This window comes from Dermacentor albipictus, chromosome 8 (genome assembly GCF_038994185.2).
Source record: "Dermacentor albipictus isolate Rhodes 1998 colony chromosome 8, USDA_Dalb.pri_finalv2, whole genome shotgun sequence".
Lineage (NCBI taxonomy): Eukaryota > Metazoa > Arthropoda > Arachnida > Ixodida > Ixodidae > Dermacentor > Dermacentor albipictus.
Window position 1 is genome coordinate 91,110,820 of NC_091828.1, and position 19,551 is coordinate 91,130,370.

Consider the following 19,551-nt stretch of genomic DNA (forward strand, 5'->3'; position numbering starts at 1 on the left):
CGCAGTGAAGCCGAACTTGTGTTTGCAGGTTTTAGTTCAGATGGGCCCATCTCATCCTCAGTAGGGAATTGCATAAGGCTTTCTGTGGATGTTTGCTGGAATGCACTACAGCATGACAGAAGGTACAAAATAAAGTTTGTAATGTGCGTGCATGTATGCATTATTTTACTGCTCTCAGTTTTTTAGTTTCACAGTAATCATCCAAAGCTTTGTTAGGTCACGCTTGGTGAGCTTAAATACGTTGCCAGGGTTACGGTGAATTAATGACAATAGGTGTTACTATGCGAAGGGAGTGTCAGTTTTCGTGTACTCGCTTCCTCCTCTCACTTTGCTCACACCTGCCATGACGGCACGGCGTTCTTGGTGCTGTGCCGCTGGGCACCAGGTCGCAGGTGCGACTCCTGCCCCTGCCACCTGCATTTTGGTTGAGGGGGAACACAGAGATGCTGGTGTGCTTAGGTTTAGGTGCGCATTACCGAATGCCTAAGCGGTCAAGTAATTTGGAGACACCCAGCTAAGGCGTCTCTCGTAGCACCACTGTTGCTCTGGGACATTGAATCCCATGAATCCATCATCTAGTCATCATTCGATCTCAATTAGTCATCCAGCCAATCAGTCATTTTTTTTCTCGTTCCCTTGTCAGGATCCACATGATGCAGTCTCCAGACATTCCCTCTCTAAACATGGCTGGAAACGAAGGTGAGTGAATTAGTCAGGCCGTGGCGGCATCCTGCGGCATTGGGTGAAGGAACAGCGCTTTTGAAAGACGAGACAGCAGTGCGTGTCATCTCCTCCTGCCCCGTTCAAAAGGGCTGTTTTTCTTGGCTACATATGTACCAGCCAACCCAAATAGGCACACTGTGGATGTACAGTCTTTGTCAAAAGTATACGGGTTACGTTACTTGCGGTCACCATGCTGACTACAGGCCATTTAAAGGACTTCATGTGGAATGGCAAAATTTTCAACATTTTAGGGAACGGAAAAAAAGAAAAAGCTTGTGTTCACTATTTAATGGTCTGGAGTGTCAGGACCACCACAAAAACTGCCGCACGCAGCCAAATGACGTATGGTAAATGCGCAGAGTAGCCTGTGTACTTTTGACAAAGTCCGTACATATATGTGCTTGGCCGACTCACTGTGGTGGGTGGCTTCTAATAGTGGTGCAATGCCAAAATCCCCATGGACTGAGTATTTGACGGGCGCCAAGAAGTCCTTGAGCATTGTTGGACATTGAAGACGTTTCTCGCTCTCTCGTAGCCTAGGGGTGTTATACTTGTGAATTTCAGCGTAAATATATAACGAATTGCGTATAGCGAATAACTGTAAAATTTTTGTATGACATATTTATTTGACTTATTGAAAGCTCTAAAATTTTTTCATAAAAATTTTATTTGATATATTGAATTATTGATACATCATGCTATTTCGTGAACCCCCTTCAAATTCAATATATGTGGGTTTGACTGTGGATCCAGATAATAATTTTCGTAACTATTCAGGGTTGCTAATACTGGTGCTAATATTGCTGGTATACTGCTGCTAATAATCATCTTACCTACTTCAACGTTTTCTAATGAGCTGTTGGGTTCTGTTGTGTAAGACTCTAGGGCCTCCTGTATTTGGCAACCTGTAATGACAACCTGGGATAGTAGTAAAATTTGATTCCGATTTCAAGAAGTGGTCTCACAATACACGCTATCACCGACTTATCACACAAGCATTCTTTATTCATGTTGGTGAGTGCAAATATCAGGGGACCTCTCATTTTCTCACACTGAATAGTTGTTGATATTGTCACGTGGTAGTGACGGTGACGAAAGAAGCAGTACGGTGGAATACAAAACTAGCTTTTATTGGGCGAACCTGTGCCCACAAAACAGGCTACACTTATAGCACAACGAAAGCGGCGAACACGCTCGGCGATCGTCGAAAATCTGATCAGCGGGTCAAGCGCGTCGGCTTTTATAGATCAGTCGTCGAATGTTCCAGATTAACTGATGGGACCCGCGTGTCTTCCACAAAGTTCTACACCATTCGTGTCACGCGATGAAATCTGATAACACAGGGTTCGGCGACAACAGACACGCGGATAGAAGCGTCGATAACTTTCCAGAAACGTCGGATACATGCAGGCGCGTCCCTCGCTCTGCGATTACAGTTGTTAAGCGGCGAAACTTGGTTGCGCGATAAAGATAAGTACACGTGTCATTACCCCCCTCTTAAAAAGCATCGACCCGATGCTGCAAACAAACGAAAGTAACAAAGAAAAGCACTCGTAGCAAAGAAAACAACAAACTAAGGAAGTTCATCAGCGTCCGTAAAATGGTTTAAGGCGCACCACGTGGACCACTTCAGATCGTGCGCGGCGCCGCTGTGAGTGCGAAATGCCGTCTGGCACGACCTCATAGTCTAGTGCGCCAATACGTCGGATGACCTTGTAGGGTCCGAAATAGCGTCGCAGCAGCTTTTCACTGAGTCCTCGCCGGCGTATCGGGGTCCATACCCAAACACGGTCGCCGGGCTGGTACTCGACAAAGCGTCTTCGGAGGTTGTAGTGTCGGCTGTCGGTACGCTGCTGGGTCTTGATCCGTAGGCGGGCGAGCTGTCGGGCTTCCTCGGCGCGCTGAAGATAGCTAGCGACGTCAACATCCTCTTCGTCAGTGATGTGGGGCAGCATGGCGTCGAGCGTCGTCGTCGGGTTCCTGCCGTAAACCAGCTTAAACGGCGTGATCTGTGTTGTTTCTTGCACCGCCGTGTTGTAAGCGAATGTTACGTATGGCAGGACGGCATCCCAGGTCTTGTGTTCGACGTCAACGTACATCGCTAGCATGTCGGCGAGGGTCTTATTCAGCCGCTCCGTAAGGCCATTCGTCTGCGGGTGGTAGGCCGTGGTCCTCCTGTGCCTTGTATGACTGTATTTCAGAATGGCTTGGGTAAGCTCCGCTGTAAAGGCCGTTCCTCTGTCGGTGATGAGGACTTCTGGGGCGCCATGTCGAAGCAGGATGTTTTCGACAAAGAATTTCGCCACTTCGGCTGCGCTACCTTTCGGCAGTGCTTTAGTTTCAGCGAAGCGGGTGAGGTAGTCGGTCGCCACGACGATCCACTTATTTCCGGTTGTTGACGTCGGAAAGGGTCCCAGCAAGTCCATCCCGATCTGCTGGAATGGTCGGCAAGGAGGCTCGATTGGCTGTAGTAATCCGGCTGGCCTTGTCGGCGGTGTTTTGCGTCGCTGACAGTCTCGGCATGTTCTGACATAACGGGCGACGTCGGCGGTCAGGCGCGGCCAATAATACTTTTCTTGAATCCTCGATAGTGTCCGGGAAAAACCGAGGTGTCCAGCGGTCGGATCGTCATGTAGGGCGTGCAATACTTCTGGACGAAGTCCTGACGGGACAACAAGAAGGTAATTGGCGCGGACTGGTGAGAAGTTCTTCTTCACGAGTAGACTGTCTTGAAGCGTGAAGGAAGATAATCCGCGCTTAAATGCCCTGGGGACAACGTCGGTGTGCCCTTCCAAATAATCGACGAGGCCTTTAAGTTCCGGGTCCGCTCGTTGTTGTTCGGCGAAGTCTTCCGCGCTTATTATACCAAGGAAGGCGTCGTCATCCTCGTCATCTTGCGACGGCGGGTCAATGGGGGCGCGTGATAGGCAATCGGCGTCTGAGTGTTTTCGTCCGGACTTGTATGTTACAGTGATGTCGTATTCTTGTAGTCTGAGGCTCCACCGTGCCAGCCGTCCTGAGGGATCCTTTAAATTCGCTAGCCAGCACAAGGCGTGATGGTCGCTGACGACTTTGAATGGCCTGCCATATAGGTAAGGGCGAAATTTCGCTGTAGCCCAAACGATGGCGAGGCATTCCTTTTCGGTTGTAGAATAATTGCCTTCCGCTTTTGACAACGACCGGCTAGCGTAAGCTATCACGTGTTCATGTCCATCTTTTCTCTGGACCAGGACGGCGCCGAGGCCTAGGCTACTGGCGTCAGTGTGGATTTCGGTATCGGCGTCCTCGTCGAAGTGCGCAAGTACGGGCGGCGACTGCATGCGTCGTTTGAGTTCTTGAAATGCCTCGGTCTGCGGCGTTTCCCACTTGAACTCGACGTCACATTTAGTTAGCTGCGTCAGCGGCTCAGCGATGCGTGAAAAGTTCTTGACAAATCGCCTGTAGTAGGCGCACATGCCAAGAAATCTACGCACTGCCTTCTTGTCGATGGGCTGTGGGAACTTTGCTATGGCAGCTGTCTTCTGCGGGTCGGGGCGGACTCCAGATTTGCTGATGACGTGGCCTAAAAATAGAAGCTCCTCGTAAGCGAAGCGGCACTTTTCCGGCTTCAGAGTAAGTCCTGATGTCCTGATGGCCTCTAGTACTGTTGCCAGCCGCCTAAGGTGAACGTCGAAATTTTCGGCGAAGACGACGACGTCATCCAAGTATACGAGACAGGTCTGCCACTTCAATCCTGCTAAAACCGTGTCCATCACGCGCTGGAACGTTGCAGGCGCCGAGCACAGTCCGAATGGCATAACCTTGAACTCGTAGAGGCCGTCTGGGGTGATGAAGGCGGTCTTTTCGCGATCTCTTTCGTCGACTTCTATTTGCCAATAGCCAGACTTGAGATCCATGGACGAGAAGTATTTAGCGTTGCAGAGCCGATCCAATGCGTCGTCTATCCGTGGGAGGGGGTATACGTCCTTCTTCGTGATCTTGTTCAGACGCCGATAATCGACGCAGAAACGTAGGGTTCCGTCCTTTTTCTTTACCAGAACAACAGGGGATGCCCACGGGCTTTTCGATGGCTGGATGATGTCGTCGCGCAGCATTTCGTCGACTTGTTCTCTTATAGCTTCACGTTCTCGCGCCGAAACTCGGTAAGGGCTCTGACGGAGTGGTCGAGCGCATTCCTCGGTGATTATGCGATGCTTGGCGACTGGTGTTTGTCGAATCCTCGATGACGTCGAAAAGCAGCCTTTGTATCGTCGGAGCAGACTTCTCAGCTGCTGTTGCTTAATCATAGGGAGACTTGGATTAATGTCGTAGTCTGGTTCGGGAACCATGGTCGTCGGGGTAGATGCGGCGGAATCCGATAGGACAAACGCATTACTTGTTTCCAGAATTTCCTCAATGTACGCGATCGTCGTGCCCTTGTTGATGTGCTTGAACTCCTGGCTGAAGTTTGTCAGCAACACTTCAGTTTTCCCTCCATGCAGTCGAGCGATCCCTCTTGCGACGCAAATTTCACGGTCTAGCAGTAGACGTTGGTCGCCTTCGATGACGCCTTCTACGTCAGCGGGTGTTTCGGTGCTGACCGAAATAACAATGCTGCAGCGAGGTGGGATGCTCACTTGATCTTCAAGCACACTCAAGGCGTGGTGACTACGAGGGCTCTCCGGCGGCATTGCTTTATCTTCCGACAGCGTTACTGACTTCGACTTGAGGTTGATGATTGCGCCGTGTTGGTCCAGGAAGTCCATACCGAGAATGACGTCTCGTGAACACTGTTGGAGGATAACGAAGGTGGCAGGGTAAGTCCGGTCATGAATGGTTATTCTTGCCGTGCAGATCCCAGTCGGCGTGATGAGGTGTCCTCCAGCGGTGCGAATCTGAGGGCCTTCCCATGCGGTCCTCACTTTCTTCAACTGGGCGGCGATGTGTCCACTCATTACGGAGTAATCGGCCCCTGTGTCGACTAAGGCAGTGACTTTGTGGCCGTCGAGAAGCACGTCGAGGTCGGTTGTTCTTTGTCTGGCATTGCAGTTAGGTCTTGGCGTTGGATCACGGCTGCGTCGTGTTGAAATGAAGTTGGAACGTCGCGTCGTCAAGTCGTCTTTCGTCGGTGTAGTTTTGGCTTCCAGACTTCGTCGGGACGGCGGCGTGTCGTCATTAGGTCGTCGAGATGGTGTCTTCGTCGTCTTCGTCGGCGGCGGAGGATCTTGGTCAGTTCGACGAACAGCAACCGCACCTCCATCGGTTGCTGCTTTTAGTTTTCCGGGTATGGGCTCGCTGACCGGCCCCGGGCTGGGCCAGTGTATGGTCGGCGCTGCGGCGACAGGTAGCGGCCTGGTGATGGCGAACGGGACGGCCGTCGAGGGCTCCACTGAGTAGCGGCGAGGTAATCGGCGATGTCACGTGGGCGCTCGCCAAGCTGTGGACGCGGCGCGTTGACGGCGAAACCTCGCAGCCCCATCTCCCTATACGGACATCGTCGGTAGACGTGACCCGCTTCTCCGCAGTGGTAGCAGAGCGGGCGGTGGTCAGGAGCACGCCAGATGTCCGTCTTCCTCGCGTAGGTGCGCTGGGCGACGGGTGGTCGTGCTGGCGGCGGCGGCGGCGGACGACGAAACTGTGGCGTGACAGGGCCCTGGCGCGGTCGCGGAGGGGGTCCTTGACGGCGTGCGATGGCGCCGTAGGTCATCGCTTGCGGCTCACGCTGCGGCGATTCAGGGGCTACTCCAAGTTGTTGTTGGAGCTCCTCACGCACGGCGTCGGCAATCGAAGCCACTTGAGGCTGTGATGATGGGAGCAGCTTTTGTAGCTCCTCCCGAACGACAGCTCGGATAGTCTCGCGTAGGTCGGCGGCGGCGAGTGACTGAACTCCGGCGTAGTGGGTAGAGCTTGTACGGCGGTTGAATTGCCGGTTCCGCATTTCGAGTGTCTTCTCGATGCTGGTGGCCTCGCGAAGGAACTCTTCTACGGTCTTCGGTGGGCTTCGTATCATTGCGCCGAAAAGTTCTTCCTTCACACCACGCATGAGAAGGCGGACTTTCTTCTCCTCAGGCATATCCGGGTCGGCATGGCGGAACAGACGTTTCATTTCTTCCGTGAAGATGGCGACGTTCTCGTTAGGTAGCTGCACTCGGGCGTCCAGCATGGCTTCGGCCCTTTCCTTGCGCACGACGCTCGTAAAGGTGCGCAGGAAGCCGGTACGGAAGAGGTCCCATGTCGTCAAGGTCGACTCCCGGTTCTCAAACCACGTTCTGGCGGCATCTTCTAAGGCAAAGTATACATGCCGCAGCTTGTCGTCGGTGTCCCAGTTGTTAAAAGTCGCGATTCGTTCGTAGGTCTCCAACCAGGATTCTGGGTCTTCAGTCGCTGCTCCATGGAAGGTCGGTGGGTCCCGAGGTTGTTGTAGGATAACGGGGGACGCTGGGGCAGCCATTGGGGTTGTTTTGACCACGATCTTCTTTGTCGACTCAGGTAGAAGTCCGTGCTCTGGGGGCAGTCCTTGCAGTCTGCGGCTAGCGCGCTGGTCTTCGGCGATGTTAGTTTTGTCCTCGGGCTTGGGGCTTGGATCGCGGCTTTGCGGGGGCGTTCGGTACATGAACGCACAAGCACCTCCACCAGATGTCACGTGGTAGTGACGGTGACGAAAGAAGCAGTACGGTGGAATACAAAACTAGCTTTTATTGGGCGAACCTGTGCCCACAAAACAGGCTACACTTATAGCACAACGAAAGCGGCGAACACGCTCGGCGATCGTCGAAAATCTGATCAGCGGGTCAAGCGCGTCGGCTTTTATAGATCAGTCGTCGAATGTTCCAGATTAACTGATGGGACCCGCGTGTCTTCCACAAAGTTCTACACCATTCGTGTCACGCGATGAAATCTGATAACACAGGGTTCGGCGACAACAGACACGCGGATAGAAGCGTCGATAACTTTCCAGAAACGTCGGATACATGCAGGCGTGTCCCTCGCTCTGCGATTACAGTTGTTAAGCGGCGAAACTTGGTTGCGCGATAAAGATAAGTACACGTGTCAATATAATTATCTAGATGCAAGTCTGTGCATATAAATGACCTCACGCCTTTAATGCTGCATGTACTTTAGTTGCACATTTATTTGTGTGGTGAACATAAAAATTTCCTTGTGGTTAATTAGCTCTCCATCTGTGTAGCCTTCCTTTCGTGTGTTGTGTTTTTTGTTGTTGTTGTTGTTGTTGTTGTTGTTGTTGTTGTCTCCACGGTTTACAAGTGCAGACAACAGCAACGGTCCCAGTATACCATTTTTTAGTGAGGCATCGAAGTTTTTTGAACCCCATTTTTTTGCTGCACTGCTGATCGGTTTTTCAGGCTCTAGGGCCCATGTTTACAAAAATCAAATTGAATTAAATTTCTTGCTATATCAGGCAAATGGAGAAAAAATAATTCGCAATGGAAAGAAACCTGCAGGGCTTACCTTCACAGAACAGAAATTTATTTCCACTTAATATTAATCGGCATCACTTTTGGACAGATCTTTATTTCTTTAGGCCTTATGTATTTTCTGTGTCCAATGCGTTTGATATTATGCGGTTCTTGAACTCTGCAGCCATCACAAATTGAGTGTTGGCCCATGCCTAGGTTAACCACTTTGCCAGATCATCGTGTGATGCCATCTCCAAAGCACCGGAAGCATGTGACGGAACTCGCTTGCCCCTAGCTTAGTATGTAAGATAACTTATCTTTTGAATGAAAAATCTGATGTTAAAATTTCATAGCAGAGTGCATTGATGTTTTTCATTGACACCCTAGAAAAAAGAATAAAGGACTGGTGCAAGTTCGGAATGGTTTTGCCACGGGTATGGACAAAGGGGATAGACAGCCGACTAAAGGAGTATTTTCACGAGGGTTGCAATGTGGGCTTGTTGGTAATGCGTCTTCTACGGGGGTATGGTAGCGTGATTCAAAGACGGGACAAAAGAAGACACAAAGGGACACACACAGCGCTATCCCGTTTGTCCCGTCTTTGAATCGCGCTACCATACCCCCCTTGAAGAGTATTTTCAAGCACGGTTTCATTTGTGACTCCTTCGGTGTCGTGACCAGAAGTTCCTGCAGGTATAAATTTAATTCAGTGCCCCTTCGTCTGCTGTTGCTCACAGTGATACCGTCTCGGAGCCACGTCTTGCACGTGGCGTTTCCTGCAGAATGGCGTGCCAATGACCTCTACCAGTTGTTCAACAGCTTTGGTGAGTTGGGGAGGGGTTGGTTAAAGAGTGGGAACCGCTGAGGCCAAGACATCCCTCTTTTCATTTCTTTCTTGGCAATTTCATTCTTGCCAACAAGAGAGGCCAGTAAGCCAGTAACAATGCTGGACTACCAGGTGTTGCACTTCTTTGTTTGAGATGTAAAAAATGCTGAGAAAAAGTTTAAAATAAAACTAAATATAACGCGGAAGGAACAGTAACTAGAAAACCTTCACAGGCATGTGCTAATTTTAGCAACTCGCACATCTAAGACAGCGAAGCTATGTGTAATAGAGCTCTCGCACTGTTGCAGAAGTCCTATAAGCTTGGTTTGCCACAGCCTGTGACCTGCCCAAGGCCTTGCAGTTATTTCACCGTAAACAAGCCTAGTATTTTTGCACTTTTCGAGGCCTGTTCCGGTATGTTGTTGCGGTTCCACTCTGTACAGCGCATTTGTGCCTCTTCAATACCGACCACGCAATCACATGTTGCCACTGCTGCACGAAAACTGTTGTGGCACTCCCGTGTACAACATCGCTTTAAGACCATTGGCTGCATCACCACAGTGGTCGGCATATCACAGGCTCCACACTGCAGGGCAAGCAGACAGGTGCGCAAAGCAGCACGTTACCCACTGAGTAATACAGTCAAACCCCGTTACAACGAACACCACATTAACGAACATTTCAGATTAACGAACTTTTATGAAATCCCGTGCCGACTGCTTATAGTTTCAATGTAAAAATATTTCACTACTACGAACTTCAGAATAACGAACATTTCAGAATAACGATCGTTATTTAATTTCCGTGTCATCTTAACAACACCTCAGTACTACGAACTCATATCCCGAAATGCGAGGATTCTTAGATTTCCGTGTATCCGTCACGGCAGTCGGAGCTCTAAGCTAGCAGACGACGCAGCGCGAAGAGCGGGCCGCCTTGCAACTTGCTTCCCGCAAAAACCTGAGATGGCGCGGAAGGAGAAAGATGCGGGCGGAGACTTTTTTTTTTCCTTCTCCGTTGTGGAGGCAACGACGCACCAGGTTTTGTGAGTGGAGAGGCGGGGAGCATGGGCTCGTAAAACCTGAGACGGTGCGGCAGAAGAAAAAAAAAGTAATTAACGCTGAAGTGGGCCTTTTTTTTTTTTTTTCCTGTTGCGGAGGTGACGACGCATCACGTTTTTCTTGCTTGTTTTCTCAGTTGTTCGCGTGCTGTCACCCGTATCAGGCCTGTCCATCTTGTTTTTCTTCTGGTTATATTATTGTGTTAGAAGTGCGTGCCGGCGTTCGCGTTGCCATGAGCTCAACAATTCTAAGCACGGCGAAGAAGCGAAAGCAGTTTTCTTTGAGCGAGAGAGTAGAGATTTTTCGCGAGATAGAAGACGGGAAGAAACAAAACGTCGTGGCTAAAGAACGTGGAGTGGTGCGGTCGACGATCGCCACGATTCTCAAAGATAAGGAGAAAATCTTTAAGCACCAGCAAGAATCTTGCTGCACGTTACAGCAGCACCCGAAGACCGCGACGAGTCCGTGTCGGCCACAGATGCGTTGGACTGCTTGCGAAAACTCCGCATATTTATAGCCAAAAGCGGCACAGCGGCCGAAGGCGTGCATAAGAATGCGGACGGTCTGGAATCGTTCGTGCTGCAGAGTCTGTGCTGCACCCGTCAGAAGACGATCACGGACTATTTCAAATAAATGTGCCTTGTCTGACGATCACGTGTGCATTGTGTGAGAAAGGAGTTCAAGGAGGTACCGTTTCAAAGGTAGGACGCTTGCGTTACTGAAATGCTATTGTTATGGCTAATTTTTGGGCTTTCACTATAACGACCTTTCAGAATAACGAACATTTTCCCGCGGTCCCCTGAAGTTCGTTGTACCGAGATTTCACTGTATGCAGTGCCTGTTGACTAATTGAACATAACTTATTTAAGTGTTTCATGTTTCTGAGCACTTTTTGACATTCGCATTTCAGAAGTCGGTAAGTAGTTGAATCTGAGCATGCTTTGAAATGCCCCTTTCTTAACTGGAATAAAGGATCATATACAGTCAACGTCCGATTCGTTCAGACGCCCAGTTTTTCGGACGTGCCCCGATAATTCTGGCTCCTTCGCAACACTGTCACATACACCATAAAGCCAATGTATAAAAATGTGAAATTCTGGGCGCTTAACCCCTTCACTGTTTGATTTTCCACACTTTTTACCCCAAACCACAGATCTGAAGCAGGATTCAGTTTTCTCTCATAAATAGAATAGATTTCATTCAAATGGGCTCAACATTTGTCTAACAAGAGCACTTTCGTATTTCACGTGTATTTAAATAGGAAAAATTGATGTAGGCCCCGAGGTAAAGCTTGCTCTCTTGAAATGGCAACCTGAATCTGCAGTCAAAGGAGCCATGATCCTTTAGTCATGGCACAAGTGTGGCCTTTGTTTAGTGAACCATTGAGCACTGAGGAGGATTCGTCGCAGGTTAAGAGGACGATATTCTTGAAATAAACAGTTGGACAGGCCACTTAATGCGCAGAGCAGATAACCACCGGTCTACTAAAATCGGTGACAGCCTAACAATTCGGTACGAGCACCACCGACAAAACCACACTACACCTGCTCAGTGTGTTTCTGCATTGCAAAACATTGTTCCTGAAAGGCGGCCACGCTGGAAGAAGTCGGCCTCTGCAATGATGGCCAGCATTGAGACAGTTTACGTTGACAGCTTCGAGCCCAAGTAAAGGAATGCATCCACAAGACGTCTCTGTGACTTGACGTCACCTTGAGCCAATAAAAAAAAGCATGTATTGCTATTTTTTTGTTTGATTCACGAACGATTATGACACTCCCTAATGTCAAATTTGAGTGCAGCTCGACACACGTTTTCGTTTCGCGGTATATTGAGGCAAAGAATTTGAGAGAGACATGTAGCAGAGGGGGCAGTTGTCGAAAGTCTGATGTGCGGGTCAAGTGCGTCGGCTTTTATAGATGACTACTCATCGAAGGTTCCAGTGTAATCGCTGGTACCGCTTGGCTTCCAGAAAGTGCTACATAATTTGTGTCATGCATACAATCAGATTACAAAACCATTGGAAACCATGACAATTAAAACAAGCGCGAACAAGCGAATGCTGACGCGAGCAGACAGTAGTACTTAATGAGCGGTCCACCTGAGACCTGATACGAGTACGCATAGAGCGGTCACGCAGGTCCACATGAAACCAGTTTCCAGCGCGCGCGTCGCTGAAGGGGCCGCTCTCATTGACCTTCGCCATTCGCGGCTCATGTATTTTGTCTGCTGTTCCGCGTTCGCTCTTTCATTGTTCACCATTGTGCTCGTTCACTCGTTTGTGCAAGCGCCGCTGACACTCGCCGCACCACTAAGAGCTGCGTTCTAAAACATTTTAATGCGCAAGTCTATGAACAACACTGCATAGCTTACATTGAGCATGCATTTGCTCATGCATGGATGACTTTCCTATTGAGTTTCCAAGCATTCTACACTCCTGCCATCTTGCTTTGAGGGCAGAGTAGCCTGCATCATTTTCTACTTTGATGCTGTCTTTGCGAAGTTCTTCTTTTTGCTTGCATCGTCAGGATTGGAACAAAATTTATCATGGCCACTGTCCACTTGCCTGTCTATTTAGCTGTCTGTGGCGAGTATTGAAACACAGCTTTAGAGGTGGACAGCAATATATTTGGCACTGCTTGCTTAGGTTGTCGCCAGCTAAAGTTAAATATTGTGTGCCAGGGGAAGGGAAGTGCAGTCGAGGACGGAAGATAACTAGGTGCTATGATGAGATCAGAAAGTTCTGAAGCATAAGATGGAGTCTGCTAGCATGAGACAGGAATAATTAGAGACTGCTGGAAGAGGCCTTCATCCTGCACCAAGCATAAGATAAGCTGCTGGTGATGAAAATGGAGAGCATCGGAAGCATGTTCTTTTTTTCTTACGTCATTTTGGTTTGCTTGTCATATCTGTCGTTTCATCCTTTTAATTTTGCACCGTGCTCGTTCCTTTACTGTCACAGATTAACCAGTGGGCAAACTGAATAACTTTCCTGTGCATTATTCTAACAAACTCAATTACACCACAGCTGTTGCTTTCAGTATGTGAAACTACATTGCTTTGTAGTGCTGATGTCTTTCTGTCTCCTTTTTTTTTCGGTCCTGTTATTCCCTTCCCCCCCCCCCCTTCCCACACACGCACACTTTTTTTTCCTCAGGTCAAATAGCCATCCACTGGATTAACTCAACGCAGGCATTTGTGGCCATGGCTAGCAGCCCTCTTGCAACTCAGGGTAAGCTTTTTGTTTCATGACGCATGCGATATCTTCGTAATTGTCTACATATCATTAGGATTTTTGTGGTAACCGACCAGTAGGAAAGTTGTTCTTGCTTCTGCTTTCCCTCTGTTAAAAACATGAAGCTCATAGCAAATTGAACCATCATTTATAATTCCACATTCGCATTCTTTCTTTAATCTGTTCGTTTCCTCCATGCTTTCCTTGGCTTCATTGTCGGTTGGTTTCGTGTAGTTGCAATAAAGAAAAAATTTGTGCCCCTCAGATCCACTTTCTTCTCGCTCATTACATGGCGAGGGTCTCAACTCCAGCAGCCTTGGTTCTGTTACGTAGAATAAGAGGGTCTGTTTGCCAATTGCTTGCTCCTAAGTTTAAGTATTGTCGTTGACTGATAATTCTGACGCCTCTACACCAACGCCACTAGCCGCATAAACATAATAGACAGCTTTAGTATAGCGTGCGCTATTCCATTGCGTACGCTAAAAAATAGCGGGCGTACGCAACGCAGACGAGTTAGCATTAGCATTTTTTCGTGGTTTGCGGAGTTTACGGGAAACATGGCGGCGATCCCGGCTGCCCGCTTCAAAATGAATTTGGCGTTGCTTTTGTAAAATGCACTTCGTTCGTAGCAAATGACTGTGTAAACGGCTTTCGCTTAGTCTCAGGCCGCTTCGACGACAGATTATTATGGATAACTTCGTGGTGTTTTGGAGATCGCTTCTCGTTTCGAACGAGTCAAAGCCTAACGAAAGAAACGTTCGAGATGTCAGCGCCACCTATCGCTATAGGCGCGAAATAGCCACAACAACGGCATATGGCCTCAGAGATCCGAAGATATCGTCGGCCAACTAAAATTGTAGAAAACGTGCGCTGCTTAGCGTACGCTACATTATAGCGTATAGCGTACGCTATAGTTGCGTACGCTAAACTAAAACTGTCTAATGTATAAGGACTGCCGAAATTTTGGACACCTTACAGAGCCTATCTGTAGGCGCTGTAGCAACAGCATTACAATTGTCGAGATACGGGCCGTAATTTCGTAGAGATGCTTTCCACTTGATTGCGTGCCACGTTTATCGTCCAATGCTCATGGCCAGGTGATGCCATTCATCATGTGTGCAGAATGTAGTTCTGACCACTGACAAAGTGCAAAACGGAATAGTGTAAAAGGCATTACGAGGAAGTCGCAGCCATAGACTGTCCAGGCCAATTGGCAAGCGTATCTGCGCACAGCATTGCAGCGACAAACTTGGGCCTTGTTCTCGAGTGATCACTTTCAAGACGCTTTCATTTTCACAATATTTTGCGTGACCAGTACTGGACACGTCAACGGGCAGCAGCGTTTCTGCATCTTGATACGATAGCGTGCCTGGCGCAGCGCCAAGAATGCCATCACTCGTAGACACTGACGTGTCTTGCTATCAATGAAAGGTATCCCCAAAAGTGACGGTCCAAGAATACAGCACATTGTTTTTCAACCACTTACGAAATAAAAATCACTTAATTTGAGGGCAAATCCAGTATTTCAGACTGCTGATCATTCGGACTTTCTTGGCGGTCTCCGCCAAGCTCGAATGGTCGATTGGCAGCTGTACATGAAGCCTGTGCTTAAAAGAAAGGATATTCCATCTTCCACCATTGCTGTTCAGTGGTGGTGCCGGCGAACACTCCCAGGGCTAGATCCCGTGCCTGCACACAAACGCCTAATAAAGTGAACGAAAGTATCTCTGTTAGTAAAGTATTGTGCACGTAATTGCAGAAGGTGTGGATTCAACTCCCACCTGTGGTGAGTTGTCTTGTGAGCCGCTTTCATATCCTTTACCTTATCAGTATTTTCTATGTTTCAATTAAATGTAACGCTTAATTTCATCCTCTATGCTTTTCCCTGGCTTTGTTGTTTGCCTACTTCGTGTGATAGTAACTGAAAAATAAAGCGCCTTGATTCCCCTGATTTTTCTCGTTCATCAGTCTGTGCATTACGGTGGCAGGAAGTAACACATCCGCCATCAAACTAAATTCGAAAGCTGTGGGACCAAAGAAAGGCGTAAGCTGTGCGCAAGGATTTCGTTGTCTGCTTATCATAGTTGCTGGGGCCATGGAGTAACGCGTCATTGCAACAACCGGCTCTAAGAACCTTAACCTTTTTTAAAGAGATACTAAAGGGAAAAACAATGAGCTGTATTAGTAAATTACCCTTTTACAGTACCAAAAAGAAAAAAACTCTTAGCAGAGAGAAAACAACTCTTAGTCGAGGGAGCAGTCGCTTGGTAAGCCAGGAAAGGCGCAACAAAGAAAAATGTACGGTGTCGCTGCCTTCAAGTTCCCTGCATCAGCTTGCCCTGACACCACGCGTATTCACGTTGTCTGCTCAAGCCCAGTTAAATTTTTTTATTGGTAAAGACATACTGCATTGTGTAAAGCAGCCAAAGACCTAACTTAGCAATTTTTTGAAACATTCACCACGTCGCAACGTCCCAAATGCAAAAAATAACCAGTTTCAAATCTGTGATGTCATACTTATGTACCCCTTTTTTTTCCCGACGACAATGCCCTATGAAATGCATCAAACTCTGTGAAACTGCAGCTCTGAAGAAACTTGGCTCGAGCAAGACCTCGATCCACGAACCCTACCGCCTAGAGAGCTACACCACTTACATGACCAGGATGTCACGTCAGGCTGCAGCAGCAACAGCAGGGAACAGAGTGCCCTCGTCACGTGACTCCGAGTCAACAACGGAAGACTCGAGCACAGCACGCAAGCGGAAAAGGTTCGTTCCTGTTTTTTTGTAAAATTTGTACAAATTACGCGGACAAGACAAGGCGGGTGAGGTAATAGCAAGCTTATTATTAATGTTTACCCTGAGAACACACCTCTTACAGGATACATACACACTTTATTAGGAATGATTTACCTTTGGACTGAGAAGCAACACATAATGTTTGGATCACAATCACTTTGTAATGACTATGTTGCCAATTTCACCTGCTTGCTTCAAGCAAGAACCAACAAGTATATGGTAGCGTTAGCTAGTTCCACTAAAGGGTGAGACAAATACTATCATAATTTGTGTGTTGTATGCATTTTCTTATCTGGTGCCAACACCATCCTTCAACATCCTGAAAACTTTTTTTGACAATACTTTTCTTAAAAATTGATGCGGCATTTGTGAAATCATAAAACGAGCCCAAGTGTGTAAACTTCACAAACGTTTTGGGAGAGTTGACAGGTATGGCAACGCTAACCAACAAAACGGTCAGTTGGGCTAGTTGGTTGGATTTGCATTTTGATAACTTTTTAAGTGCAACCATAGACAGTACACAAAATTATTGGATATACAAAGCAGACTCCTTGCGAGTCCTCACTTTTGCAATAAAAGTCAATAGAGAGTTTTAGAATAGGGGCCCCAAGCGTTTTGGGGCCCCAAAGAAATAGCGTCGAAGACACTGCGCACGCACGAGATGCAAACTGCATTTGGGTTTTGCGTCGAGCACGCTATTTCACTGATTTAGCAGAAGCCCCAAAAGCTGCCCCAAAAGTCCTGCGTCAACAAACACAGGTGGCACCCATCAAAGCGAGGGCTCTAACCTAGCACCAAACTGGGCTCAATTCGTGGTAATGCGTGAAGTTCGTAAGCTAGCAGAAGTGACTATGGTTATTGCTTTCTCTGGACTGTAACGAAGATTAATTGATTCATTATATGCCGCTGATTCCGAATCCGATTGTTGATTTCATGACTCATAGGCCTAGCAGGGCTTAACTTGGCTGGTGAAGGCACGTAAAGTTGGTTACTCAAAACTAAGTGCGACAAATTGTTTGCTGCTAATAGATTGTAATGAATTGTAATTAAATGCAAAAACACAAAAGTCTTAAAATTACTTTCCGCATAATAAAATAGCATGCTTTATTTAATTATTTATAATAGCTTTTCTTTGACATCGTAGTGGCGCTGCAAGCGCAAGACGTCATCCGCAAATGCAAATCCCTATTCTAAAAACTCTTTTCACTCCTGCGTGCCCCAAGGCTAACACCCGCAAAACTCTTCGGGGCCCAGTACTACTGAAGCCCCTATTCTAAAACTCTCGAATATATGATCCTGCAATGTCTCAGTAAAACGTCCATTTTGGTGTAATATATAAAAGAACAAAGAAAGAAATTTGGTACTAGCTCAACTCTACCAACTGAGCTAACAAGGGCTTACAGTTGGTATCGTAAGAACAAGTTAATTGACAAACTAAAGTGCTGGAACATTAAAGGCCCACTGCAATCAAATTTCACTTTGTCTGAATTGGTAATGAATGAGCGGTGTGTACTGCGAAGCAGTCTTGGCAAAGGTGCAGGGCGGGTAATGGTTTAATTTTCTTATTAGCAGTTTCTAACTAGCACCTAAGCAGATGAAGTGTGCAGCTGGTGGTTAGTGGATGTTACAGCAAGTCGCAGCGTGTCAGTTCCGAAATTTTTCACCGCAGTCTGGGAGATCATGCTGACGAGCCGTGTGTTCTAAATCGTGCACAACTTCCGGCAATGTAATGTCTTTTTTTTTTTTCCGGTTTCGGTATCAAAGGCGTAAAATTTTGCTCATAGGCTGCTCTGTATATCTACACTGTCTGAAAGCAGGCTTCCTACGTGGCTCAAAATTTCATTGCATTCGGCCTTTAAATAATTCTGCCGAATTCCAGAGAAAGCTCCGCACTTGAAGAAAAAGAAATTCATCACAGCTCCTTTATTTTGCAGATTGCTCCTTGTGAAACAAGTGTGGTTGTCCTCAGTGACATTAAATTATATTTCTAGCTGTGATAATCAGAGAGCAAGATTTGTATAGCTCTCACAGCGCCATACACATTGGTGCCACCATATCTGGTCATGTGACAGCGCCTGCCATCGAGCGCCTTCTGGTTGACAATTGCGCGCTTGTTTAGTATGGCCACAGCAGCCGCAGGCACGGCTCAGACTGCTGCTATTTCCGCCATGCGGCGAGCAGTGAGCAGGTAGACAACACAAAACATTGGTTAAAGCTACATAGGCAGTGTAAGTAGACTTTTCATTTATCCATTTCATCGTCATTGCAATCGTAGTTTGTGCAAGCTTACTGACTGAAAGCAACGAATCATGCGGGTGGAACCAACCATGGTGGTTGGTTCCACCCGCATGATTCTTATCACCAGTGTTTATCTGGTAAACTTTGGAGCGGTTTTCTGGTTACTTACAGCGCAGATTAAAATGTATTTATGTACACATGCACAAAAACGGTCCAAGTGAGAGAGTGATCACTTGCCCACTGTTTGATTCCCGATGCAGAAAGAAAATGCGCAACGCCCACCTGTCATTCCACGTTTGACTTCACTGCTATGTAAAGTTAAGTTGCTCGAGTACGTCACTTGTGTTTGCGTGGTGGCGACGTAGCGCTGACTTGCATGCTTATCGAAGTTCAACATTTTGTGTTAGTTTTCCCCTGCGGTGGGGTTAACGCCGTGTTGTTACTGCAGGCGATGTTAGCTTGGCAGGCATTGCCGGTGATCGGTTGCCAGTCATTGCCGGCAATTGGCTATCCAGCGCAGGTAGTTGAGTTTGTTGTGCTCAACTTGCGAAAAGAAGTGCATGACGAAAAGTCGCAAACACGGGCCTCTTTCTGCAACTGAGATCAATGAAGCTCGCACGCACTCTCATCCCACACCGTCAAGACCCTGAAGCAGTTCTCGCAGTTCATGACAGAGCATGTCTTCCTTTGGCTTTTCCACATTTTAAATAAGTAGCACTAAGCGATCCACGGCGTCTCGTCACAATGTTGCTGGAGCGGCTGGAGGCAACTGATGCTTGCTTGCTCCCCATTTAGAAGGCGCTCAATGGCTGCGCGCCTGTGGTGGCCCCTGGATCACGGTGCACCTAGTGCTTGCTGTCAAAGGCCTATAAGTAGTGCGTTTACAAGTAACGTGGTCCACTTTGCTAGGTGCATTTATCTAATGCCAGTTGATTGATTTTAGCAGAAGACCTAGAAAAGTGTGTCATGGTTGATTATAAATATTTTTTATATAGCTGATTCATCCTTGTGTGGAACTGCGGCATCTTTTCTTTCTGGTGTTGTACATATTCGTGTTATTTTAGGCCATTTTGCATGCATGAATGTAAAATCAACAAACATGCTGAATGTTTTTCACACATGGCATAGGTTAAATGATTGTCATTTCCTTTCTTTGATTTCGTTTTCTGTTTATATTCCTCATGCTTGTTCCAGCCTCTTGCACCATGCTTTGTTTTCATTCATACTTGTGCTGTTCTTTCTGTATCTTTGCTCTATGAATACCATGTCTTCCTAG

General features: G+C 47.5%; 1 protein-coding gene across 3 annotated transcripts in view; it reads left to right on the top strand.

The window, feature by feature from the left end:
- Positions 1 to 19,551, top strand: part of LOC135911363 (poly(A)-specific ribonuclease PARN-like) — a 68,978-nt gene that overhangs the window by 45,898 nt on the left and 3,529 nt on the right. For all 3 annotated transcript variants that reach the window (XM_065443602.2, XM_065443603.2, XM_065443601.2), the window contains 4 exons: positions 644 to 699; positions 8,858 to 8,944; positions 13,162 to 13,236; positions 15,824 to 16,007. In XM_065443602.2, coding sequence (XP_065299674.2) covers positions 644 to 699; positions 8,858 to 8,944; positions 13,162 to 13,236; positions 15,824 to 16,007 — 402 coding nt within the window. The remainder of the gene's footprint in view (positions 1 to 643; positions 700 to 8,857; positions 8,945 to 13,161; positions 13,237 to 15,823; positions 16,008 to 19,551) is intronic.